At 39.8% G+C, this 26,547-nt stretch overlaps 1 protein-coding gene across 1 annotated transcript in view; it reads right to left on the reverse strand.

The window, feature by feature from the left end:
• The window catches only part of CPXM2 (carboxypeptidase X, M14 family member 2), a 79,256-nt gene that overhangs the window by 22,594 nt on the left and 30,115 nt on the right, over positions 1–26,547 (reverse strand). Inside the window, exons 3-5 of the mRNA XM_005439237.3 lie at positions 22,696–22,835; positions 8,358–8,442; positions 7,668–7,818 (exon numbers count right to left, since the gene is read on the reverse strand). Coding sequence (XP_005439294.3) covers positions 7,668–7,818; positions 8,358–8,442; positions 22,696–22,835 — 376 coding nt within the window. The remainder of the gene's footprint in view (positions 1–7,667; positions 7,819–8,357; positions 8,443–22,695; positions 22,836–26,547) is intronic.

The raw sequence follows: 26,547 nt of genomic DNA on the forward strand, positions 1-26,547 counted from the left end.
AGCTACTCTGCACAAACAGCTAAACTCCCAACAGAAAAGCAGAAGGGCATCCTTAGGGTACAGAGGAGGGTGAAAGACACTGGAAAACCATGAGTCATGCAAGATAAGAGAGCAGGGTGGGGAAATCATATCAGAGAAAAAAGCCCCAGCAAATGTTTTGCGTCTACTTGATTAATTTACTATTGCAAGGAATTACCTTTTAGTTTTCTTGATGAGTGTTTTCAGAGCCCATGTTTGCAAAATACAGAAAGGTTCTACTGTGCATATTAAACATTCCCAATCATTTTCATTATTTTCCCAAACATTTTTGTGTGGAAGTTGGTGTTTGTCACTTTAGAATTAGCATATTAATTTCTATACATATATAATGTATAGTTTGTGTGCTTTGATGAATCAAAGGAAAATATGTGGCAGAAGAAAATGTTTTGTTTCCTTGACTTTCCAGGTTATTCACCTGGAAAAAAACCCACCAGAAAACAGGCTAAAACAGTTCAGGTTCAGTTTTATATTTCCTGATATCTGTGCTCCTAGCCTAATCTGTTATGATGTAGAAATAAACTATTTGGAAAACATCAGAAAATTCCTTAATTTGCCATATCTGGGATGTCTGGATTTTTAAGTAATCATTTGTTACACCAGTGGTTGTCAGGCTGTTATGAAAAATTGTCTCCCTTAGCACAAAATCATCTTCAGTTGGTTTAAAATTATTGGGAAAATTCCAAATATGTAAGCCAATAATAATCCAATTATCAATCCAAGTATTATCTTGTCTAATTGCAACACAGCCAAAATCCATTGTCTCTAGAGCAGAAAAAATGATATTTTGAAACAGTATCACCTAGCACTTATAATTTGTTTTTTGGGAAAAAAGCATAATTATTAATAGGAAGAATGTGTAGATGCTATCCTGCAACAACAAACACTTCATGAAATTATAGAAACCCCGTAACACTTAAAAATACCTTATAACTTAAAACTTTTAAGCTTCATATTTCTAACATTAAAACCCTCTAAATTCTCAATCTTGTTCTTCCTATAACATTCTAGAAGTATTTGGGAGTTGGTTTTGAGGGTTGTTTTTATGTGGAAGGAAAGCAAAATTTGAACTATTTAAGTTATTTATGATATGAAACATGCAAGTTCCATTAAGCTTCACTTACTCATGTTCTCTAACACTTATTCACATGCTTGTTTCCCCTTCCATTCCCTAAGGTTTCCCAGAAGAATTAAAAAATTCTGCCATTAAAAATTAAAAATAATAATAAAAAAAATCCCGGCATAAATACTGGAAGGTCAGTTGAACGCTGTTGTACTAATACGACTGAAAAATGTCAAAAACCATCTTGCTTCAGCAAAACCTGGCTGTTCAATGCAGTCTGTCCTTTCCAGTGGGAACTTATTCTATCAGAAGGTCACCTAGAAAGGGATTTGAATTTGAACTTGATGAGGTAAGGAAACAAGATTTCTTTGTTTAATTTGTAGAAACTAAACATTAATATATTGATGACTGAAAAATGGAAATCTTTAAAAAATCCCGCTTCTTCTAGAAAGAGAGAATGTGTTTAATGCCATACAGAATATCTTCACAATTGTAAAAATATAAACATCATAAAACTGCCAGGATGTTGAAGGCTTTCTCTATCACCACGAGCCAAAATATACAGCAAACGATATTTGTTCTTAATACTTTAATCCCATTCCTTTCAAAGTCTGGCACTTCTTCCATACATCAAACATTATTGTCATGGGAATGACTGTGAATGCTGTAGAGTTGGTGGAAACAAAGAAATGGTACAGTGAGAATGATTGTGTCTCTGGTCCTTCCTCAAAACCTGCCCAATTTGACAGGTCTGTAGAGAATTAGCGCTCGTGTTTTGCCAGGCTCTACTGTAAGTCTGCTTGGATCACTGGATTTCTGCTGCAGCAGGAATACAGATTAGAAAATTAAAAGCTTAAATGTAGAAAGGCATACAAATCTTGTGCACAGCTGGTTAGGTCCACTTTGGCAAAAATAATTCTCTTTAATAAAGCAGAGAATAAGAGACTAAGAAACTCAAATCACAGAAGAACTAGAATTGAAATATACTCATTTATTCATGGCAACATCTCAGACAGTCTTTCTTCCAAGCAGAAAAGGTCCTGCAAAACTGTGGCACTGTCTTTTATATAAAGTAATATCTTAGCTTTTTCGACCACTAATTTATCTTTACATTACCGGTTGAGTTAATTAAGTTTGCAGGTAAAGGTGTCTTGTTACCTTCATAAGTATAGTCTTTATATAAATGGACAAGTGTCTAAGAAGCTCTAAAATACCCAACGACTTTCCAGCATGAGAGCTCTGGGGATTGCCCATAAAAAATACCAGAAAGGACCAATTGCTCAGCAGTTTGACATATAGAAGGCATCTGTGCTGGTCATTTTTTTTTTTTTTTTTTTTTTTTTTTTTCTTCCCCCTCCTTTGGTTTTCAGTATTCTTTTAACTGGCACTGGAAAGGTATGAAGTGAGCTTTGCAATGACTTGAAGATGAAATCAACACTCACCAAACAATATTATCAAAATGCTCTCGTTTAGTAAGTAAAACTTGCATCCATTCCAAACAGGATTTTTGTGCTTCATTCTCACAGGGGTCCTACAATGAGTTGTATGGTATTGTACTGATGGAGCTTGGAAGCTCAAGTGATGCTCACATGATGCTCCAAATGGATGAGATAATTAAGTCAATCCAAGTGATTTAGGCAAGTTTTTGATAAAAAGAATATTCCAGTCTAAATCCTTCGGACTGCCTTAAAAACCTCAATGTGCCATTTTACAAATGACTGGGTTTTTTTCATTTCCATGTCACACAAGTGGATTTGACTAGTCTTCACAGAACTGAACATGCCAGAGAGAACATGTGTAATCTTGAAAAAAAATCTGCTGGCAGATATATCAGCTGATTCTAAGTTTTTATTCCACAGGATCTGTTCCATGGCAGTCATGAGCATTAACATCACACATTAAATCACTGATGAAATAATAAGCTTCAGCTGTAGATGGATTCTTTCCTATATGCATTGATGTATAGTCAAATACCAAACAACTAGTTCCCATTAAGCATAATGAATAATAATAATAGAAAACTCAACCTCTTAACCTGCAGTAGCTGCTTCTAAAAGGTTTTCTACCAACATTTGATCTTTCTAATGATTTCCTACAGTTTGACTCGGATAATAATGGTAATTCTGAGGACCATTCAGAATAGTATACATTTCATTTTACAAATAAAATAGAAAAAACCTTTTAACGACACCCACTGCATTGCTGGGGGATGGTACACATCTGTCTTAATGAGTATGGGGAAACATAATACATTGGCCTTTCTTGGGCGAATTATTGAATTTGGTCTCATTTTTATTCTGCCTTTGCCCAGGCAAACTCCCAAAAATTTTAAATTCCCCAAGATTAAGTTTAGCTTTGCAATGATAAAAGCAAAACACAAGGACAGACTGTCAGTCTAAGCAAAAATCTACTCTCACAAGTAGTTTGCTGAATTTAGTACTGCTGTATACATGATCACTTATAATGAAAGATACTTGTAGAAAGTTAGTTTTATACCAAATGAGCACACTTCTAGACTTAAGCAGGGAGCCTGGCAATAAGAAACAAGCAGTGAAAATAGGACTGAATGATGCATCCACTGCAAAACATAGTATTCTGCTACAGAGTAAAGTTAATTTATCATCTTGGGTTGAAAGTGATGGCATAATCATGATACCAATGATAGTTTTCTATATAAGAATTATTAAAAATTAAAATTCATCACAAATTTATTCCATTAAAATAATTGCCTATTGCCTTGAATACTCTACAGTATAAATAAATGCATGAAGAGCTCAGCTAATTTTCTGTCTCCTATCTTGGGGTACTTTTGATCATATGCAGTTTCTTTCTGATTTTCCTTAGATTTGAAAAAGAACAGGCAAGGAAAGTACATCCATCCCTCTGAGGCAACTGCAAAAGATTGTGTGTGTCAGTCTACATTTATGTAAATACCAACAGTTTTGGAAACCGGGAAGGGAATTAAATGCTGCTGCTTTTGTCCCCTTTTTTTCCCAGTAAGAAATGGCAGCACTGATCCTCTCCTATAGGTAGGATTTTCTGGCAGCTTTCCTCCACAGCTAAACATTTTTTCCTTGGTGAAACAGCAAATCACTTCTGTTCCCTGAAAGATCGTATTGACATAGTTGGATAACACAGCTTTTTTTTTTTTTTTTTTTTTTGTAGAGCTACTGTAATAGTCTAGAAAAGATTGTTTGTCAAAACTAGCCTACAATACACAAAAATGTTATGAATAATAGATAAGCATTTAAGTGATACAAATTACAGTCATCTTATCTAATACCACTTATATAATTGGTAATTTCTCTGTTCCAATTATCTAAATAATGCTTTCTCACGGTTTGTCCAACTTTTAGTGCACGTAGCATATGCAGCAGGTTTTATTAACAGAGCACTAACAACAGGAATGAGTCCTAGCTGCCTCTAACCATTTCCATCACATTCTGCCAGTGCTAACAGGCTTTTCTGGAATATTAACATCTTATTCAGATTTCTTCTTTATCTGGTATTCCTTTCTTACCCTCCCTCGTGAGCCTACGTGATGGAAAGCTGATGTAGAGTACAGACTGAATGCAAATTCTTAACTTATTCATGGTTTAATAAAGACATGAAACCGAACATTACAAGTTTAAAAGACATGCAAAGAAGTTCAGTCATGAAAAATTACATACTTTCCTTCTATCTCCCCTTTTGTCCTGGAGTATTTCCCTACGCCCCATCTGCCCATGCATTGTCATTGCCTCAGGAGGACAGGGTGCGTGGATGCTCTAAAACATGACCAAACTGCTCCTCCAGACAACTTGATCTCTTGTATGTACACACTCAGGGTGCAAATATAATCAAAACCACAGTGGGTTTTCAAGGAAACTGAGCATCACATAGTTTCTTTTATGGGTCTTCAGAAAGGATATAGATGTGTGAACTGACAGATCCCTACCTCCTGATTTTGATGAATTTAGGAGACTTGCTCAGTTTTACTTAGGAGGAAACTCGGTCAGAAAAGAACCTTGGTTTCTAGTCGCACAGTCAATCGGTGTACTAGAGCAGTGCTATCAAAGACGCTGGAGCCACGGCCAAACCAGTTGGTTACCTAACTTGGATATGAATAAGATGATGCCAATAAAGGGTAAGGAAACCAGTTAGAGGGAACTGCAAAAAATAAGTCATGTCCTACAGGAAGAAAACGTGCATGAAAGGGCCTCAGCAACCTGAGGAACAGCTTTGTTTTGAGAGCCTTGCGTGCAATGAATAAAATGAACTAGAAGAAAGAAATGTCAGTTCTTTATGAGCTAAAAAGACGGGTCAGCAGCTTATCAAAACCTATTAGTTCTTTCAGTCCAATTACATTTTGAATAAACACACCCCATTCCCATTGTGTTTCTCAATGAATACTTCTGGTATTTTCTTCCAGGAATAAACTGAGTCAGTCACTGCAGGCAATTAACTCAATAAATGATTATCAGGAAGAAGCACTGATGCTGTTTCTATGTTAACCCAAGACGTGCAAGAAGCTGTAACAGCTCTCGTTGCAGCAGTGGTGGAAGTGCAAATAAAGTTCTTACCTTGGTAGCACCTTCACCCGCTGATACAGCCCCCTGAAGCTGAAGGGTGACAAATGCTAACACCACAAAGCAGAATTTGGCCCTGTATGGGTGTATACCCAGTAAGAATCTAGTGTAACTGCTGCACTTAATAAAAATCACCTTTCCAAATACCAACATTTTTGCTCCTCCCTCTTTAAGTATAGTTTTGTGGAATACAAAAAGATTGTGAGAATTTACCTTCAAATTGCTTTCCAAAATGGTTTGAGTGTCAGCTCTGTTACTCCCTGGAGACCTCTATGCATGTCCTGCATGACAGTGAAGTCATGGTGCTGAAGAAAGCTACGCTTTTCCTTCAGCCTCACACCCTGTGTTATAGAAACCAGATCCTCTGCAAACCCACACAGGAATTTGGGATAGATCACTGCTCTCCCACAGCCCACCAGTCCTTTCAAGAGCCATGGGGAAATATTGGCTCTGGAATTGTCCCTCCAGGGTAAAAGGTACAATGGGAAACAAGCAACCCACAGAGCCGAATTTTTCTAGATCCACAGTTGAAAGAAATCAGAATCCTACTGAAAACATGAATATTTACATACAGAGGACACCCTTGGTCAGTGCCATTCAGGTGCAGGATGTATTTGTCACCCACGGAAAAGCAGTTGTCCAAGTGCTGCTGGCGTTCCCTGCTTCATGGTAACACACCTACAGGCTAAGCTTCATGACACTTGCCCCATACTTCTCTTTGTCAGAGAGTTGTCCCTTCCACGCCCCAGACTGGTGTTGGGTTGGGGTTTTTTTTGGTTGGTTGCTTGGTTTTTTATTCCATGAGTATTTAAACATCTAAAAGACAAAAATCAGGCTACCTCTGCTTGTCATGTGAAGACCCTACATCAACAGTGGAATTGGAGGCAGCAAGTCTCCGAACAGCAGCAGGAACAGTTAAAGCAGTAAGGATAGGCTCTGGAAAGGCAGCGCTTTTTCTGGCTCTAGTATTTCTGAAAATACTATTCATAGCCCCCTGCAAAAAAAAGAAAGAGCTATCCCCAAGATGCCAGAATTTACAAACAATGAGAGTGAAAAAAAGAAAAAAAAGCAGATGAGAGATGTGAAATGAGTACTGGGCAACTTAGAAAAGGTTTGAACAAACAGTTTTGCAACTATTTATATATACATACATACACATATGAAGGCACAAATCTACCATGAGACTATTTACGATGTTCTTAACAGAAACATGGCTTTGCCATAATCTGCAGTACTGAATGCCGAACGTTTGGGGTTTTTTGTTTTTTTGGTTTTCTTTTTAACTGGCCTGTATAAGATTTCATTTTGTACACTCTGTTTGGCAAAACCCTAATTGTGTTTCACACTCAAAAGAGAAACAGCCAACACTGGAGGCTTGTGCTAAACATCAGGTTGTGTCTCTTCCACAAGCTTTACCAAGGGTAGGACCATTCACCTTCACCTGAGACTTACCAGGGATCATGATGGCTTTGATAACTCTTGAAACTGGCTAGAAATTATGTACATGCCCAACTCCCCTCCTCCCCCCTACAAGATAAGCACTAGTTCAGTCACAGTATTTGCCTTCAAATTAATTCAGGGAAGTCCTATGGCCTGTACGATGAAATAAAAAAAAATATTTAAACATCAGACTACATAATCATAAGAAGCTTAAGACATCTGCAAGTGACTGTCCCAATACCTAATCCTGTTCCCTCCCCAGTGCATGTGCACTCAGTAAGATTAATTGCATTTCAGCCCAAATAACAGAGAAAATCTTGTTAGATCGTCCACGCAATCTGGTTTTATTAATAAAGCTATAATAATACTATGAGGTCGCATTTGAAGAGTTATCTTGATGCTGTCAATGTATCTAAATAGATGCATTTGGGGTTGGTTTTTTTTGCATAACTCTCACTAAAGACAGGTATTACATCAAAAGCAAAGATATCCAAAGGAAATAAAACTTCTGAGTCTTGGCACAAGCAGCCATGTTAACATCAATTGAGAAAGACTCTTACCTGGCAAAGGACACCCTAAGATTTCCAGCCTCATACAGATGCTACCTTCTTCAAACCAGGACCGAGGGTTTATACGGATATAACGTGCAACCAGCGGCACCGGCAACATATTGAGAACTGGGATCTCTTTCTCACTGTTTCCTTCAAAAATCTATGCAGGCCAAACATATGAAAATGGCAAGATCAGTTCTTCAAAAAGTCTCCTAGCACTTTTGGTAATAGAGACAAATACAGTCACCTGGTACAGCCCCAGGCTGATGGTGGCTCAGGCCAGAACTGCTCTGCAAATAGCGCAGTCTCCCCATGTCCCTCAGAGAGGGGCAAAGGAGCTGGAGCTCCACACCCTCTCTCTGGCAATAGACACCTCACAGGCATGAGATGTCCTCAGGGATTAGCAGACTGCTGCTAACCTTTGCACAGGCCATGCAACAAGAAACATCTCTCATCATGGACAAAGACTACTGCCAGGGTGGCGTTCACATCCATAGGCAGACACGTGCAGATCTGTCATACAGGGTGTTGCAGGTCCCTCTCTGTATTACATGATTCACTCTTAAAATTAGTGGGACTACTGAGAAAGGTGGCCTTGTAGTCTTACACTGGCTAATCTGGCAAATCAAAACTGCACGAGGACAGCCCCCGCTTTTCCATCTCTGCCTTTCTTCATAAAACGTGTTTTGTGATACTCACCACATCTCCAGATTCATTTCTGACAGCAGTCCATGCATGACTGTCATTGCTCACCAATACTCTGTAAGAGGTCACCCAGTTACTCCTTGAAAAAGACAAAGAGTAACTAAGTTATTTTTTCATAACTTAGAAAGACTGCAAATTGTGTTTAGTGTAATAAAGCTTGTAAGACTGCTAGCAATGGAAATCCCACTTGGCAAAGTCACGTCAACACTTGGCTGAAAAAGTGACATGCAAATCTAGATTCAACAGATAATTTAAAAAGCCTAGCACACAGAAGCAAAAAAAAAAACCCACCAAGGTAACACTCTGGGATTTCAGGAGGTGAGGGATTACTGCTCTCCTTTTCTTTTATACGCAGAGTTTGGGATAAATGGCTTATCTAGAACCGATGCACCAGTGTTCAAAAATCTTACCTTTTCAGCTACAGAACATTTATTATTTCTGCTGCTGTTATCAGAGAGGATGGAAAAAAGTAATAAATCCTCTAGGATGAAAAGTCCGTGAATTTCAACCAGAAAAATTTCCATTTCTTCCAATACAAGAATGACTGGAGTTTGCAGTCATTCCTGTATTTATTAGCAACAGATAGGAACAAAGAGACAATTCTGCCTCTGCACAGCAGGGTCCTATTGATCACAGCACTAGTGCGCTACTACAATATCCAGATCAATCTTTGGTAGGCTGATCTTTCTAGCGGTCTGTTATCTGATTTACAGCAAAATCCCCTGTAATCTACAAAAGCCAAATCTTCATTTGTACTTGAACTATGCCTTGTCTGTATTCAGCTAAAAGAAGAGTATAAGGAGAAATAAAATGCTGTTTCCTATGTTCTGAGTGGAGTCAAAGCAACGTAGCTTTTACACTGGACATTCCCATTGTAATGTGTATACAGGTATGGAGAAGGTAATGCCCTGACTCTCCTCTCATATTTAAAAAGGGCAGAAGAATTGATTTTTTTCCCCTAACACCTTCCTGGTTTCAATAGGTAGTGACATGGAGAAGAGTTTTGGCTTAGAGGTGTGTTTGTACCGTAAAGTCAGTCCAGGATGATTAAATTTTATATTCATGCATATAAACAGATTGTGCATAACCAGTAGTCCTCTAGAGCAGTTGTTGAGCGCAGCTTCCCAGCTAAGCCACACAGTCACATTGCTGGAAGTGAAACCAGGGCGAGGAAAGCTCTTGGGACTGGGGAGAACGGGGAATTTGGGCAGTTATGGGAAGAGCATCAGAGCACATGGATCAGAGATCAGGGAGTACCTGGAAGGACAGAGACACCTGTCAGAGCTGAGAGAGGGGAGATGCAGATGAGCTGTGAGGCAGAAATTGTTCCCCGTGAGGGCGGCGAGGCGCTGGCCCAGGCTGCCCAGAGCAGCTGTGGGTGCCCCATCCCTGGCAGTGCTCAAGGCCAGGCTGGATGGGGCTGGGAGCAGCCTGGGCTGGGGGGAGGGGGCCCTGCCAGGGCACAGGGTGGGACTGGGTGGGCTTTGAGGTCCCTTCCAACCTGAACCATTCTATGATTCTATGACCTGAGAAAAACTTCTCTTTGTACTGCACCCATACAAAGACAACTTTGCTTTTCTTTCTTTTAAAACCAACAAATAATATTAGCAAACTACCCATAACTGCACACATTGACTCCACTGGGCTTATATTGAAGGGACAAACTAGCCCTTCTGTGTTCACTGAAAGAGAGTCAGGCCAGGGTGAAGACCAAAAAAGGGGCAGGGGCAGAACAAGAGCAAACTCATAGCCACAAGATCTGCACAAGTTTGCCCAGCTTCATCACGTACACAGTTGTGACCTTCAGATAATGCCTAAATCAATGCATGGCAGCATAAAATTTATAACCTTTGACTTCCATCTACTATTTCATTTTCTCAGTAACAGTGGTCCTACTCACACAAAAGATTCAAACGGATGCCCAGACTTAGAATGACACCTCAATCCAAAGATTTAGGTGTTTAGTAAGATTTAGAAAAGCACTTATGTATGTAGTATAGTCATACCCTCAGAAGTCAAAGATGTCATGAGATTTTGAAAAAAAATGACTGAACAAATCCAGCTGGTTTACAGATGAAACCAGTCCTTTGCAAATTTTCACCCAGCCTTCTTCACTGAATAGATTTTGCCATTCACGTTAGTTTGAATGGAAAAAAACAGGACTAGTTTTATTATCTTATTGAAAAGTTGAATACATCTATCACTCACAGTGTACACACTACTACATCATGTGTTAAACAACTTTAACAAGTTAGAAGTACTCTGAAAGTACTAATTGTCTGCCTGTCAGTGGCAGATCTCCTGGGGTAGGGATTAACTGGAAATCTGTGAAGTTCCATGCTGGCATCTCAGGTCTTCATGTGTGGAAGATAACCATGACTTCAGCATGCTATGTAAGTTTCTACTAACTCTTGTAAAGATCTTTACTTTCTTCCCTCAGCTTCTCTGTGACCATAAGTTGAAGGCAGGTGGATTTACTTCTAACAAAAATGGAAATTACGAATTTTGAAAATGGCCAAGATCAAACTCCAGGAAGCAGAAAAATAGCTTTTTCTGACTGAAAAAATCCCCCAAGCTTGAGAGCCAAACTCATGGGTTTGAATAAGGGTGGTGGTGGTGGCAGTGCACATATCCAGTGCACGTAAAATGGTGGTGAGTACTTTGTTGTTTGTTTTGTGGGTTGGTTGTTAGGGGGCATTTGTTGGTTTGGGGTTTTTTTTTTAATATTCTTGGCCATTTTTCAAAATTAGATTAAATGACTAAAAGAGGCCATGTCACAAACCAAATAGCTTCATTGCTTTGGAAATTTTACAGACCTTTTTTCGCTTCAACTGCACAAACAAGATTAGTAGGGCAAACATAATACATCCTTATTCATTACTCTACACCTGGAAAAAAATTAAAACGGGATATCATGGTCACACGAAAACAAGAAAACATTGAACACTCTTCATAATTGATAGTTTTATAAGAAAATCATGGCTCATATAGAAAGTTTTAAAAAGAACTCGCGTGTTTTACTGGCATGAGAAAATGCTGCTGTTGCACTAGTATTTCCAAGACAGAACTTTTATTTACCATATTTTAATTTTCTCACTCTCTACAGTTGCAACGGTTCAAGCTTCTTCCAAGGGAAAATGTATACTAGTCAGTCGTAAACATTTTCCCTCTTGAGTGGCAACAAGTAACATGCTTTCCAGAGGCAGGCTGCCAATTAAAATATAAATGGGACTACATCCAGTCTTGCACATTTTCAGTATAGAAGGCCTACAGAGGGTCGTGGGACAAAATAAATAGGCGTAATTATTAGGTTGCACACTGCATCCTATTAACTGTGCTTGCCTGTAAGGAATAAGCATCCAGTTTTCATTTGTTGAGGTACAGAATAAAACTGTCACAGGTGAACAGATCCTTCTCCCACCAGCACTAAATGCAAAACTGCCTCTAGGGTCTTCAGGTTCCCTGCCCCGCCCCGCCCCCTTTTTTTTTTCCCAATGTCATAAGAAAAACAGCTCTTGCCAATAGTAAGAAGGCTGCTGTAAATTCAGATTCCCCTCAAAAATGGCATCTTCTGCATTAAAGTCTTATTTTCCGTGGTGGGGAAGGGGAACTCTGCATGTATTCATGTGTTCTGAGTATCTGGAAAGCTAGCAGAAGCTAACACACAGGACTTCTAACCAGGCATCTGAGTATCTTTAAATCCCAGATATTTCTACAGATACAGACCAGCAGAAGAACATTCAACATACTAAATCTTCTCAGAGGCTGCAGGTTTTCTACACATGCCTGGCACAGGAGGTCTGATGCTTCTAGGAAGCAGATGGATGTGTGGCACATGCTCGAATCAGGAGCCAGCCTGTTTACAGTAAGCACGGTGCTTCCTAGAACTGAAGAGTTTAATACATACACGGTGCTCATGTTGCTCACGTAGACACAGAAATTGCAAGCTTTTGGGGAGATCCATCACAGAAACATGACAGCTAAAGCACAGTCTTGTGCTAAAAGAAGTATTGGAGAATGTCATCTGTGTTGTTACCTGATGACAAGAAGATCCATCTCATTGGGTTTGGGATTTGCAGACATTAATTTCTGCAGCGCGTCACATCAAATCCTTTCAGGGCCCATCAGCACTGAACAATAAAGCTATCTAAGGAGAGCTGAAAGAAAGCCTAAAGCGTTCCGGTACTTTGGGTGTCCCTACCGTTTTTTTAGAGAAGCTTTCTTGAATTCACGCTACAAAATCTCCCTGGACCTACTATTATATTCCTCAGGCAAAAATACAGATAGTTGTTGGTTTTGTAGAGTCAAGGAGACATCATGCGTGGAAAGCCCTATGCCAGCATTCAGAGAAAAGCGTGCTAATTATGGAGCTCTTTCTTGGCAGGAGGCTAGGCAATACCAGCGTTATTGCGTGACAGTACCTCTAAAAGTATTTGAGGTTACCTCTAGTTCATCATGCTCTAGCACAAAGTGCTACTTACATGACTGCCTCACAGATTTCATCAATGCTAGAAAAGGATCACGAGACACAGATTTGACAGGAATCATTTGGATTCAGGTGCTTCCCATCAAGAATCCTTTGCAAAATTTATGCCAGCCTTATCTTTTCAGGAGGAACCTATGTGAAAAATCTCAGCATCTATTGCCAACATTAATTAATTCACTTCACAGAAAGTAAATGCAAAAATCAAACTATGATCCCAATTCACTTAATGTGGTGGGTTTTTTTTTAAAAAAAATATTATTAAGTAGTTGGGTTTTATCTGAAACGCATTAGCTTTAGACAAGGCTTATTTAAACATCTTCAATTTTAAATTCAGGTTTTTTGTGATCCATGGAAGTGTTCAGCTTGTCCATTTCCATCCAAAAAAAGACAAGCCCGGGGATTAAGTGACTTACCCAGGGACAGAGAGGAAACCTGAATCAAAGCAGAGAATTAGAAACAGATCGCCTACAGCCTTGGCAGGTCCTGTCCAGCACATCAGCTTTTCCTTATCTAACCACATCATCAGGCAACTGAGCATAGGGAAAGGCATCATGACAGAACCAGAACAACAAAATGTCTTTCTGCCTGGACATCCCCAACATAAGTTGTTTACTTTTCTGTATGTGTGTTAGACACAGACGATTCCCAGCTCAGCACAACACAGGGTGAGCACTAAATGAGAAGCAGTGGAGGGACGCAAGGCTTTTGGCTGCCCAGCCTCAGCAGGTGAGTGCATCAGCTGACACTTCTCACTCTTTAGGTACGGCTTTATTTTGTTTGAACAGCATCTGCTCTATGTAATACTTTAAGGGCAAGCTTCTCAACTATGGAAAGCTGAATAAGCAACAAGTGAAATAAATCTGATACTCTTCTCCTAGGCTCTAAGGATGCTTTTCCACATCACTAAAACCCCACATGAATTGAGATAAATGAGGAAGGTTGGCATGTGCCTGTCAGCAGAAGCTTAAGCCTACAGTGGCAGAGATGCTGGGGATGAGACTAACAGACATTGGCAGAGGTCGTGTTAGCAACATCTACAATGGACCTGGCTCCAGCTGACCATATTATTCTTCTGTTGTCATGATAATCTGATTTATCTCCATTACAGAACCCTAAAATTAATAGAAAATAGAACCAGACAGGCACATAGACGTGCATCCTCCAATAATATATAAACTGATACTCCAAAATACTTGAAAGAGCAGAATATCTATACTAAAATTATGTTAGGCAAACCTTCAATAGTACTCATGCAACAGAATCAGCATGCTGGCAATTAAATGGTTTCTGCTTGAAAAAGTAATTTGTAGTCTCATGCAATTAAATGTAAAACCATTAATATTAATATTCTATAATAATATTTATGCTGATAAAATTTTAAATCATCCACCGCTCAACAGTTTCAAAAACAAGCCAAGTCAAAAAATGCTTTACGCTAACCACAGGTAGCCCAGCAAGTTTTACAAACTAATTAAAATAAATATGATTTAGAGATGGAGTTTGACTAGCAAGCAAGGGTATTTTTTTTAATAATTGAAATCTTTGAATGTTTAATTTTTAAAATTGCTTCTAGCTGACTGAAATGAATATACTGCTGTGAAATCCAGCTCTTCGGAGGCCCTATGAAGAAAGGCCCAGGGCCAGAACTTCATTTGCTCAGAATGAATTAAGTACAGATTTTTCAAACATCTCTGCTCAGTGAGGAGAAGCTGGGGTTGCAAATGCATTTCCCATCCAACAGCTGCCACTTACAGCCAGGTTTTTACAAGATTTTAGTCTCTGACTTTCCAACCTTTCCCAAAAATCCAGTGCCAGCTGTGGGTGTTTCCTTTTGCTGTTGTGTGGTCAGATAGGAACACCTGAAGGTGCCAGGTCTCCTGCGTGGGGTCAAAGACATCCTCTGCCCCAAAGATGTTATGGCCCTAACACTGTCATTTTGGGCCACTCTTTGCCAAGACATGTGCCTGTGTCTGAAATTCTTCCTGCACCAGACTTTCCCCTTTCATATCTTCTATATCTGCTGAAGACGACCAAGCTAGGATTCCTTTTTCTCCTAAACCTCTTCGTGACATTTTAAATTTTCCATTCTTTTTTTGTGTTTATTACACCTTTGCAAATCAGTCATGTATTTGAAAAGTCTGAACCATATAGGCACTGCCTCACTATGTCTTCTTGTCTCCTTCCCATGAATATTAAAGCAATGGGAAATGAAAAGCTCTGTCAGTAACCAGCAAATCCTGCCATTTGCGTGCACAGCTGTGGGTGTATTTTAAGTCATGCTGAAGGGCCTCACATCTACCAAGCGCACACAAAGATACAGCCAAGTGCTACTTGATGCACGCCAAAGGGATGCTGACTTGGGAGGGCTGTGCAGGGCACGGGCAGAGGGGAGAAGAGCAGCTGCCTGATGTCCCTTAAGTAACCTCCCCCACAACCATTCCCATTGCAATGACTCAAAATGCACATGGAAAATATACAAATCAAGGCTGTGATTAATAATTGTGAGTAATCTGCTGTAGCAAATGCCTGTTTTCATTTGATGCATCCCTCTCCTAAAGGCTTCAGCTCACTTGATTTCAAACTACCCATTGTGGTCCCTTCCATGGAGGTTAAAAAGCTTTCCTTCCTCTCCTGAACATCCCCAGCAAGCCTTGCAAGAACCTGCAAAGCAGGTTCTCTTCACACACCACCACTCTTCCACAGTGCCAAGCAGTGGTTCGTCCTTCTCCTGGGGATGTCTGTGACCTGCTCCCTCCCAGCGCTGCACAGAGAGTCACCAGGTCCTTTGGCAAGAGCTGTAACTGGAGCGAGAGCACCATGACAAATCATACCCACAATAGAACATCATCAGTTTAGACATTTTTGTCAAACTTGTGAAAGTATGAATACATTTCTGGGTGTGCTGTCAGAACTCCACCTACATGGGATCATCTGAGCTGGTCACAAACCCAGGAACAGATGGCGAGCGGTCATCAGCAGTGATGAACGTGGTACCAAAATCCTGTGTAGATGACAAGAATCGAGGAGGAAGATTAACATGGCACAGGGATTGAAGTTAAGCAAATAGATGGAGAGCACTGGAGGCTGAAGCTGCAAAAGGCAGACTCAGTGTTGCAACCACTGAAAGCCCGTGAGATGGCTCTACCAAGTCAGAGTTAATGGAAAAATATAACTTATTAAGAAAACCAATCACAACCCCCAGTATAATATGTAACTAGTGACATTAATATGCCATGGGAGCTTTTTCAACACTGAATTCAGGTTGTTTTATAAGTCAGATCGATATAGTTGATATGATTTCAGTGGATTTGGAACAATTCACTGCACGAGAGGCTGACTTTGGGGAAGCTGTAATGATCTCTGCAGTCCTGTCACCCAGGCACCAGTTAAATGTACCGTAACAATTCAAGTCAGGACACAGCAGCTGTTTTTTTTAGCACAGAATTTGGATAAAACATGGAGACATTTTGATTGAATTTGCTGCAGTTTCATCAGGGTGTATTTTCTCAGCCTCTGTGTGGGGGCAGGAGGTACTGCTTTGAAAGTCAGCACCAAGTATGTCTGTTGTCCTTGGGAGCTGGACAGGATCAACAGTTTATTCCACTATGCTTTCAAAAGCAGCATTGCGCCATTGCTGTATTTTGCTCCTTCTTCATGTGTAGAGTGCAAAATCATTCCCTTGGGTATCTGCAGAAACGACTTTAAACACCTATGAGTAACCACTACACTGTCCTAAATGCTAATACAATTACACCAAAAGGATTATCACTGCTCTTTAAACTGTTATTATTAGAATAATGAAGGTGCTGATGTGATTATCTCTTCATGAAGCTGATCTTACTACTGAGACCATGGTCTTAATACCATGAATGACTGATAAACTGCGGAGGAAGAAAAGTTTTTTACCCTCTTGCAAGCAACAAAGTTCACCACCTTGCAATCCTCACATACAGATTGTCCATGAAAGTGAATCTCAGTTCCTGAGGAATTGTCAGTAAGTGCAGCAATAATTAAAATTTGGGGCAACACATCCATTTTGTGACTAAAGAAACAGCAGAATGCTGTACCACCAAAATTAGAAGCAAGTAAACTGCACTGACCTAAATTTATCCTCTATCTCTGGAAGGTACCCAGCTTGCTATGGACCTACAATGCCCCAAGGGCAGTTTGTCAAAAGGTATGCTGGGGGATCATGAAGAGCTACACCTCATACAGAAGGCTGAAGATGAGGATGTACTATAAAAAATTGCAAAAATATCCCCCCCAATTCAATTATAAATACCTTGTCTTTAGCAAAAGCATGATCACACACAGAATCAGATCTGCTGGATATTTATTATTTGTTATCCCTACAGAGTAGTACAAGGAAATCAAACAAGTGACACAGTAGGGAATGCGTAATGGTGGCTACGCTAGCTTCTGGTTAAAATAGCTTCAACAGTGATGAAAAAGAGTGACCAGTTTAAAAGTATGTCAGTTTAGAAGCAAGCAATATGTGTAAGTAATTGTAATTATTCCTTCCAGCTAACACCACCAATGATTTATCATCTCCTCCAACCAACAAACTTTTTGAGTGCTGTTGCAGGTTTACCAGGTGTATGGACTAACCCCTACCCAAATCAGACTTTGAAAATTGCTCACACACACCCACCCACCAACCCACATTTTTTTCCTGAAAGATTAGTATCTTGCATAAAAATTTTTTAAATCTTAAAACCTTTCAGGAAAATATTGAAGAAAACATACTTGAGAAGGAAGTCTATTTTGATTTTTTTTCCTAAAAATTTCAGAATTTTGCTTTGGAATTTGAGCATTCTGCACAGATTATTTAATCCATGCTTTTTCTTATTGTTGTCATTTTATTATTTCATAATGTGCAGTGATAGTGCATAATTTAACATGGTTGAAAAGTTAATTTTAAGAAAATGCATCAAGTTACAAATCCATCTCACTCAAACATTGCAACCTCTTCTAAAAGTCAAAACATCCTCTCTGCTGAAACAGTCTGAAGCTTTATATTACAGTCGGTATACACTCTCTCTCTGTTTAGACGTGGGTTTTCTCTTGACAAGAAAGGTGGTGCTGAATTATCAAAAGATTGTTTGGGTTGTGGGAAACATGTTTTTTAGATTTTTGCCAAACTGCTGAGAGTGATAAATATTTTCTTTCCCTCTGTCAAGAGAGTGCATATTTTAAACTATCACATCATTGTTTTAAATATGTGGCATGATTCCACGCTGATGCTTCCCGTGTCCCACTCGACAGCTCCGAACAGTTGTTTAAAGATACTTAGTTCATAAAACTGAAAGAGTTATTGGCAGCAATGTAAGGAATTACATACTGTATTTCTCCCCCAAATATTCAGCCATACACCCTCTTGTAGGCCAGCTATGGCATCATTCACCTCTCAGAGGAGGATGTCACATGCCTTCCTTAAAGGTCACATCACTCACAACTTTCCCTAGCCTGAGAAGGCAAACAAAGCAGTTCTGCAGAGAGGCATCAGCAATGGCCGGCTATCGACTGCTGGATATCCATAGTGAAACTGTGCGCTCACTGCCCAGAGACTCCCAGCTCCAGATGTTCTCGGTCTGTACAGAGGAACTAGTATTCTTCCCACTCCTGAGGTGTTAGCTTTTATTCATATCAATCAACACTTGCGGCACTCCTGAGTTTTGGATATCTTTAGTGTAAACACCAAAAAGAAGTGCTGGTTCTTGCAGGTGGGCACCACTTTATCTGTGAAATTCGGTATATTCTGGATCGTCTAAGCAGAGTTTGCCATTTACAATGGTAAAAAGAGCACTTTGCCTTGATTTCAGGTTTCCTGAGAATGACCAAGGTGCCCGAGCAGCAACAACCCTCAAGGCTGTGTCCTTGCTTTGACTGGTAAAAGGAAAGACTCCTCAAATCCAGGAGTTTTTGATTCAGAGCCTGTTTTTGCTCGTTACAGGAGGAAACAAGTAAAGCAGAAAGATTTGATTCCACGTGACTATCATGGAATTCACAGCAGGTGGTCTGAGCGCAAAACTTGACTCAAAAATCTTTTTCCTTAAAAAGGAAACAATTAAACAATCCAAGTATCCATCACTAGCCAAGCACAGCTTCCTCCTTTCTCTAGGCAGGTCCCCCCCTGCTTTCAAGAGCTGTTTCTACACCTTGGCCTCCCCTCCTCGAGGCTCAGACGCACGAGCCCTGGGTGGGCAGGTAGAGCCCCAGCCCCAGGGGAAGTTCAGCTGGGAACCAGCACCTTTCCAGTTGGTATGGGGAGAGGGATAACTGAGGCCAAGCCGCTCCTGCCAACATCCAGAAAGTGACCACCCCACGCATTTGTGTTCTTTGCATTGTGTCAAGTACATCCTTCAATTCATCATTGCCTACAAAGCTCCAAAACCCCAGAAAGCAAGGCTGGATGTGAATAAACTGTCTCTGGGTGAAGTGGGCCATCAGCAAAACCAGACTGCTGTGGCCGGTGCTGCTATAAAGGAGTAAAGGTTTGCTCCCACCACCAGTATACTAGCTCTGGCTACAGCATCAGTCACACAAGCAGAATCCAAGACCAGACTGCTAACAACTCAAACATTGCAGCTCTGCAGTGAGGGGCAGTTATTTGATGCAGGATTCAGTGGGTTGTCCTTGCCTGCCCTCCCTTGTCATTTCACACATCCTCATCAGGTCAGCAGCAGGAAGCTAAAGGGATTAGGACAGGTGCAAATCTGATGCAGGCAGAAGCTCAGAGAGGACTTCCAGTTAAATACGTTTTTCCACTTTAACAAAGTTTCTTGTTCAATACAAAGAGGGAGAAAAAAAAGGGTTGCTTTTCCAATTCTTTATCACTATCACATAATAGCACTGCTGAACCTAGCATATATCCGGGTGTCTAAATTATTTTATTTTTTTTTTTAATATAATGCTGGGAAAGTCTCCAAGGCTTAAATAAAAGTTTTACTTTGGCTCTCAAGCTTGGCAGGCTTTTGATTCTAATACAACACAGATCAGAGGGGTGTTTTTTGGCTCTTCTACCTGAAATAATCTTATTCTTCAACATGTTTCTATTAGTTATGAAAGCCGTATATTCTTGTCACATAAGCTCATGAAGTTGGGAAGGTGCCTCAGGTAACAGCGTGGCATCTTTTTGTACAGACTTTCACATCATAAACAGTCCTTTTTGATACCAACACAGCCAGCAGCGAAGCATAAGAGAAGGAATCTAATGAGTCCCCTTCACTTCTAGTGCCCGTTACAGCAAAATGGTCACAGAAGAACCTGCCCGCTCCCACAGAAGTCCTACCAGCCTGTTTCTCCTGGACTGGCTTACAAAAGCCAGTTCATTGCATGCAACCTCCATGACTACAGCCAGATCATTGTCCACAAAATTTGCTGTGACTACCAAAGCTTCCACCATTGCCTCTGAACCCCACCCAAAGGCAACTTCTGCTCCAAGCTCAGGGTCTCTACTGTTGTCTAAATTCAGGTCCCCTTTGTGTCACTCTTCCCCAACACCAGGATTCATGTTTTCTTCCTTTTTCTTTCACCTTCTTGTCTGCTGGAAGGAATTGGGGTAGAAAGTCACACTGAGATCACCTTTCAGATGCAACAACATGACTAATCCAGAAAGCAGCATCTGCCATCCTCCTGGTTATGATGTTCTCAGGTGCCGATACTATGGAAACCCCAAGACACCGCTCTTGGCTCAGATGAGGGATACATACCTCAGTCAAAGCTCTTTTGAAAGCATGAGCATCTTTGGTACCTTGGGGAGCACCAAGTTATTTTAAAAATTGAGGGACTTACAGATGCAGAAGCAGAGCACAGAAACGTCAGCTACACTGGTTTTATCTGTTCAAGCTGATGAGGGGAGAGAGAAAATGAGGTGGATCTCCAGGGAAGCAAGTCCCACAGACAAGACTGTATTAAAAGACACCAAGAGAGATGGAGGCTATCACACCTGGACAAAGAAAGCCACCTCCATGGCAGTCTCTTGTGAGCAAGATGGAGATAGGCAAGGAGGTCACCCCCTTCCTGGAGCTATTTGTCCCCACTCCCCTGCCCTCTCCATGGGGCAGAGCTCAGTGTTACAGGGCATGTTTTTCCGGAGACAGTAGCCTGCCCCACAGTGCAGCTGGTCCAGCTGAAACCATCTTTGCTCCTATAAGGCAGAAATGTGCCTGTTTCTCTACAAATCCGAGTAACAACCCAGGAGGAGACTGGACCTGCTCCCCCAGCACCAGCTCTGCTCTTCCTGCAGACCTTCAGGGTTCTGCCCACCAACTCTTCAAGAGGGCAAAAGCAAGATTCAGTAATTTAAAAACCAACCAAAAAAATTTGACAGTGAATACCAACTATAAATAGAGCATCAAGTCCTGCTGTAAACTCGCAGCAGAGCTGAACTAAAAATAGCAATATGACAAGACAAAGCCGTGCAGCACTAGTGTTGATAGGAACAGCAATGTCAAGAGTATGACAGAAGAATAAGACTTTGCTACAGTAATTATCTACCTAACACAGAACAATGTGGAATAAGTATAGAAACCTTATTGCCGAAAAGGCTCCTACTCCCACAGCAACATTAAAAGAAATAAAATTAAAAAAGCAGAAAATTAAACTATAGAAGGAAAAAACCCCACCTCTTCTTTTTTCTTAGGTATGGCGGTATTTTTCTGGTTTGCCTTTTATCATATTGCACATTCATTTTCTTAAGTGAGAGAGCTGACCAGAATGGATCTAAGGCTGTGCATCTCTTGCATAATTGGTCAAAAGGTCTAGCGGCGCAAGTGGGGTTATTTGCTCACATAATGCAGTGAGACTCAACCAGAAATTAAGAGACTGAACAAACACTGTAAAGATCAGGAAAAAAAAAAAGAAGCCCTCGCCTCCAGTTCCCATTTATGCCAGGTGATTGCTTATTCCTTATATACAATTCTCATCTCATTCACACTGGCTGTACTACAGAGCCGTCTGGGCACCTACATACAGAAGCAGGTCACACACGAGTATATGCACACAAGTCTGTGCAAAACAGTTATTTCCCCGTGCCACAGACTAGTTCTGTAACACAGGCAGTAACCAGAAAGCTCACAAATGCTTTCAGCATTGGAGCGGGCAGCACTATCACACCAAAGCTGGGTTCCTGGGCGATACGTGGCTGGATTGCCTCTTCAAACTGATGCAGCAAGGCAACCAACGGCAACTCGCTCATGGCAAGCACTCCTTCCTAAAAGCTTTTTAAGCAAGCAGGCTGAAACTCCATGGAACCTTCCCAGCATCCATACACACAGCACAGCATGCCTGCTACCAAACACTGCAGTCCTGCTCAACGCATACTGCGTGGGTTTTGGTTATAATATAGACTCCTCTTCAGAACAACAAAAAAAAAGTATGATATAAAATTTGTTTTAACTGCTCATTTAAAAATTATGTTGTTTTGCAATTTTACCAATTATTTGGTGATTGCCTGTTTATTGGGAAATACCAAAGATGAGTGGTTATTTTAAACTAATTTCTAAAAAAAACCTGCTATCTAAATTAAACATGTTAAATACTGGAAAAGAATGAGGAAGTTTAAGACAAGCAAATTTGACAAGGTGAGTATAAAGTCATATAATCTGAGAGAATCACACCTATTGCTTTGCCAGATGTAGATACTAACTATAGAAGTTTACTATCCTTAAACTTGTATTTTATGCCATATATAATCATTTAGCCTTCTATTGTTCCTCCATTCAATCATTTGATGTTGCACAGCATTTCCATTATTTTTTCCTTAAAGGACCAAAACACAATACAACATGAATTCCTTGGTCTGAAAGCTCAGAATCTCATGGAGAAAAGTAAGCATGTACTTACGACCAGAGAGAGTTTCTTCCCTGTGTGATGACTCCAGTGAATTTTGTTAGCCTTCGAGCATCTACTTCAATCCACTGATATGGGTCATTTCTTCCTGCACACCAAGCCCCATCATAAAAATCATTTTCGTTAACACCTGCCTGAAAAGAAGGCAAAACTGTCTTCATAAATCAGAACCAAGAAACTGAAGGTCTTTCATGAGGGGGAAAAAAATAATAAAAAAAGAACACATGAAGTCATCATTCATTCCATTTACCCCTTTGGCACCAGTTTAAGACCCCTGAGACTGTCATTATCAACAGCTATATGGAGTGACCAAATTATTTCCTTACTCAAAGCGAGAAGGGAAGCTTTGCAAAGTCCCTTTAAAAACTAAGAACCATTACATATAAATTTAAGTTAGAGTTAGAAAACATAAACAGAGCTTCAGTTCATTCCACCTGTCTGTGGCTATGGCCTGATAGAGCCTTCATCCAGAACAAATAATCCATGTGGTCTTCAGAGTTATGAAAGTCCTAAAAGCCAGCTCCAAACCCATGTAAATAACGGTCATCACTAGAGCATCTTTGTTCCCCGGAAGCAGCAGAGGACAGTATAGGGTGTATGGAAATAATAACACTATTTCCCACCAATTTTCAGTCCCAGAATTATTAATTTTCATCACTAGGGTGTCAAAGGTTAAAAATTCAGGAATCTCAAGCTGCACTCCAACTTGTATAGCAACATATATCCCGCTTTATGCTGGGAAAAACACCACAAACAACCTTCTCAACATTTTCAGAGAAATAGCTGCAAGGTATTTTGAGTAAGCTGTATTGCAAATACATCTGAAATAGCATTTAAAGTAACATAGCATCTGAGGTCTTTAGATATTTATCTTATTACTAAAGCCCAGGAAATATTTGGCACCATGCTGGCTACTGTCATAGAGAGCACAGAAGTTTTTCCATATGGTCCTCCAAGGCTACATGTATTTTTATGAGCTTTCATCTGTGTTTATGTGGATTTGTCATTGTCATCTGTGCAATTCCAAGAACGGATATCGTTAAACATTTCCCAAAAATAAATGAAGAGTCTGGAAAGCTGTGTAAGTTCATATTAGAGATGGATTTTAAAGCTCTGGTATACAGCTACTGCCTGTTAGTGGTATATTTTCAGTTAGTGCTTGTGTATATGTAAAACATAAATGAAATACCCAAGAACATGAATGTCAATTAAATTTCCCAAATTATCCTTCAGTGTCCCACTGAACAGCATTAACAGATATTACAGTCATAGCTGGGTTGCAATGGCAGAGATTGACAGGTCTGTCTATGTCCATTTTTACAGACCATTTCCACCAAAACGGCCATTGGGTGGGTCTAACATGAGGAGAAGAGGCAGCTGTTAATCCCTTTTCCCAATGTGAGCCTGGTGCCATCTGAAAAAGAAGTGCTGCAAATCATAGCCACAGATTCCTAAAACTTCTCATTTTCTCAGGTATTCAAATCTGAGGTAGGGCAGCTTAAAAATGACTTGTTTGCCTCTACCGAAATTTCATTAAGCCAACTACTTCTATGTATTAACTCTGATATTTTAAAGTGAAGGTTGTATAAAAGCCAAAGTATAAGATAAATAAAAAACCTATTAACAATAGAAGATAAATTCTTCAAGGAGAACCGAATAATGGGAAAACATAAGAATATAAAGATAATCACTGACCTGAGTTATAAGCTTTTTCAAGAAAAAGTTTCAATGCATTTTAAAATAAGATGGAATTTGAAGTAGCCTTAGGCTTTACACCCAGTGCTTGCCAGGAAGCGTTAAGATCTGCAGAGCACCTTGAACCAGCACCAGGCTAATCCCTTTCACACTGATGAAATTCCACCACTGTCCACAGAGCGAGTACCCCAATGCTCTCATTGCTCAGCTGGGTCCCTTGGTCCTCAGGCAGGCTGAGGATGTCCCATCGGTGTGGTGCTCCTCAGGGTGTCAACCTCTCCGCCACATTACAGTGAGGAGAGGGAAGCAGAAGAGAGAAAGAAGAGCTTATTTGCTACAAAACCCTAGTTACATACTCAATTCTCCATGGTTTCAACTGGAATAAATAAAGCTAAATGTATGTTTAAGCTGCATATTAAATATGAGGAATCTAAAGGATATATTTACAGCTTAAAACACTATGTCCTCAAACGGGGCAAAGAGGGTATTAAAAAAGAGAAACTGTGCTGCTACTTCTTCCTGCTCCCTTATTTCCTGACATCAGCCTCTCTGAAGCTAAAAGAATATTTTTACTAGGTAAAAAGAAGCAGGTGTCTATGTATAACTACCACAGAGTACTACCTGAAAAGGAGGAGTTCAGACAATGAGAAGTTCTTATTAGAAATATTTCTGAAGGAAGAGAATCCCAGTAAATTTATGTTAGAACTTCTGTTTTCAAGCTTCAAGCCTGTATTTCTTTCTTAAGGTGTTTGAAGTTTTGAATTTGCCTTATGGACATTTCAAAATATTGTTTTTACTAAAAAAAAGCTTATAAATTCAATCAAATACTGAGTAGCTAATATTGCTATTAAAATTAATTGGGAAAATGTTAATTCTTGAAAGATGAGAACAATTATCATCAAATATTCAATCAAAGAATATAGATCAAGATTCCTTTTCTCAGTAACATGTTTACTTGAATTTTAAAATTGCATATTGAATTAATGGAGATAATGGATTCAAGTTATGACATGCATAACTTTAAGCTGTATATTTTAAACACATCCATTATCATCATATGTAGGAGAGTGGAGGAACTAATGAAAACTAGAAGTAAGGACTAGGTCTTAAGCAAACCCTTTGTACCTTCACTGAATTTTCAAGGGTAACTCAAAGCCTAAACCAGCTTATTTTTCACTTGCGGCCAAATGCAAAAACAATTCTCAATATTCAGAGTCTTATGAAAAAGTACCTTTATGACATAGGAAAAGGGACATTTTTCTGTCAGTCCTGAATAAGTTATTATAAATGTGAATGTTGAAAATTATGATTCAAATAAATCCACTGCTTATTACGCACCCAGAAGCCAAGATGAAGGGAAATCAAAAGGTTACAATTCCTTTACAAAGGCTACGATGTCTGATTTTTATTCCTGTTTCTCTTCCAAGTTAGGCATGTGCAAGACAGAATAAACACTTACCCACATTACCAGTGCTCCAAAAGCCTTATTCTATAACGAGGAGAAAGGTATTACTGCCTAAATGTATTCAAATGAAGAAAGACACTTCAGTCTTCTGCCACAAGTTAGCTGGAGCAGCAGTAAAAATATACCTGGTATCAAACCACTTCTGCTTAAATTCTTCCCCATTCCCAGCAGGGTGATCACAAACATTACCATAGAAAGTTTGGAAGGGAAAGAAGAAAAAGCATTACTCATCACAGGTATTTATAGCAACCACTGCCAGCAGAGAATTAAAGCACACAGGTTGAAATTCGAACTTCAGTAATTTTGCCTTTTGAAAAGCTCCATTATCAAAATACAAGCAAAAGAAACAGTGAAATGAAGAACTGAAACAAAAAGCATTATATCCTGCTTATCTGCATACACGATTGCAGTACTTGGTTAATCTTCAGTGTTGTTTGGATTTCTCCAACGAGAAAAATGGGGAAGGGGAAGAAACATAATTTCACTGATTTTTCCAGGTTTTAACCACTGCTAATTACTGTACAAGTGACAAATACTAATGACTTTTATCCCTGAAGGCAAAGCGCCTCAGTGAATATTATTTTATGCCATTATTTTTCCTGATGGTGGTAAATTACTACTGGTTGTGCCACTACTGCTGTTGCAAGCTAGATCTCCCATATATGAGGCTCTAGTAGCATCACTCC

Source organism: Falco cherrug, chromosome 9 (assembly GCF_023634085.1).
Source record: "Falco cherrug isolate bFalChe1 chromosome 9, bFalChe1.pri, whole genome shotgun sequence".
Taxonomy (NCBI): Eukaryota; Metazoa; Chordata; class Aves; order Falconiformes; family Falconidae; genus Falco; species Falco cherrug.